Raw genomic sequence first — 1,430 nt, 5'->3', positions numbered from 1 at the left:
GTGAGCCACGGCGCCCGGCCTTTGTTTGTTTTTGAGACAGGGTCTCACTTTGTCACCTAGGCTGGAATGCAGTGTGGATTCTCGGCTCACAGAAACCTCTGCCTCCTGGGCTCAAGCGATCCTCTCGCCTCTGTCTCCTGAATAGCTGGGGCTATAGGCACATGCCACCATGCAAAGCTAATTTTTTAATATTTTGTAGAGACATGATTTTGTCATGTCACCTAGGCTGTTCTTGAACTCCTGAACTCAAGTGATCTGCTTGCCTTAGCTTCCCAAAGTGCTGGGATTAGAGGCATGAGCCATCCGTGGGTCTGGTGAGAATGGTATTCTCAATACATGAATCAATGTAACTTACTGCCATATCACATGCTACTTAAAATCACCTGGATTACCACACCTAAAGTTAGCTAAGTGTCCCATACTATAAGAAACAACATACGTGGTGATATCTAGTACTTTTCTAAAGAGCTTGTGTCAGTTTCATTTAACAATAATTACTAGCCCACCTTAAGGAAAGTAAAATTTAAAATGTCATAAGCTAAAAGGCAGAAGCCATTCAGCATCCTGAAGATATCAGCAATGGAAATTTAAAATCCTGTTATCACAGCATGATGTCTACTCCAAAAGATAAAACTCTACTCTTTTAGTAACCACAATTAAAATTTTTTCATGATAGATTAATAATGGCTATGAAAAAGATATTGGTCATCAACAGTAACTTACAAAAGTCATCATTTTAAAAATATTACAAGATAAAATTTATTACAAAATTCTACTTCCTTGCCATCATTAAAAAATAAAAAGTTCAGACAATAAGGAATTTACTTACTAGACTGCACAACAGCTTGAGTCTGTGCAGAGGTTCCTGATGCTATGTTAGTTAATGCCCAAGCAGCTTCAAACTGTAATGAAGGACTGTAAAAAAACAGTAAAACATCTTTTTAGACACTTAACTACCACTTAAATTCATGACTCTTAAGACTGATGTGATATGGCTATCCTTTGCCTTGTCCTTGAATTTCACCTTGTTATAATCCAACTGTCTGCTAGCCATCTCAACTTTTGTTTTTGTTTTTTTGAGATGGAGTCTCTCTCTGTCACCCAGGCGGGAGTGCAGTGGCACATCTCGGCTCATTGCAATCTCCACCTCTGGGGTTCAAGCAATTCTCATCTCAGCCTCCCAAGTAGCTGGGATTACAGGTGCACACCATCATACCTGGCTCATTTTTGTACTTTCAGTAGAGATAGGGTTTCACTATGTTGGCCAGGCTGGTCCTGAACCCCTGACTTCAGGTGATCTGCCCACCTTGGCTTCCCAAAGTGCTGGGATTATAGGCAAGTGCCACTGTACCCAGCAGTCATTTGTACTTTAAAAATCTCTTTGACCTCCAAAGCCAGTCACTATGAACCTGCTTTTTTTTTTTTTTTTT

At 40.0% G+C, this 1,430-nt stretch overlaps 1 protein-coding gene across 1 annotated transcript in view; it reads right to left on the bottom strand.

The window, feature by feature from the left end:
- Positions 1–1,430, bottom strand: part of KPNA3 (karyopherin alpha 3 (importin alpha 4)) — a 95,232-nt gene that overhangs the window by 24,176 nt on the left and 69,626 nt on the right. Inside the window, exon 7 of the mRNA XM_011939344.1 lies at positions 830–915. Within this exon, the coding sequence (XP_011794734.1) occupies positions 830–915 (86 nt within the window). The remainder of the gene's footprint in view (positions 1–829; positions 916–1,430) is intronic.

The sequence above is a fragment of the Colobus angolensis genome, unplaced genomic scaffold (assembly GCF_000951035.1).
Source record: "Colobus angolensis palliatus isolate OR3802 unplaced genomic scaffold, Cang.pa_1.0 Scaffold101, whole genome shotgun sequence".
Classification (NCBI taxonomy): Eukaryota; Metazoa; Chordata; class Mammalia; order Primates; family Cercopithecidae; genus Colobus; species Colobus angolensis.
The sequence above is the reverse complement of the archived record's forward strand: the minus strand, read 5'-3'. Positions and strand labels throughout refer to the sequence as shown.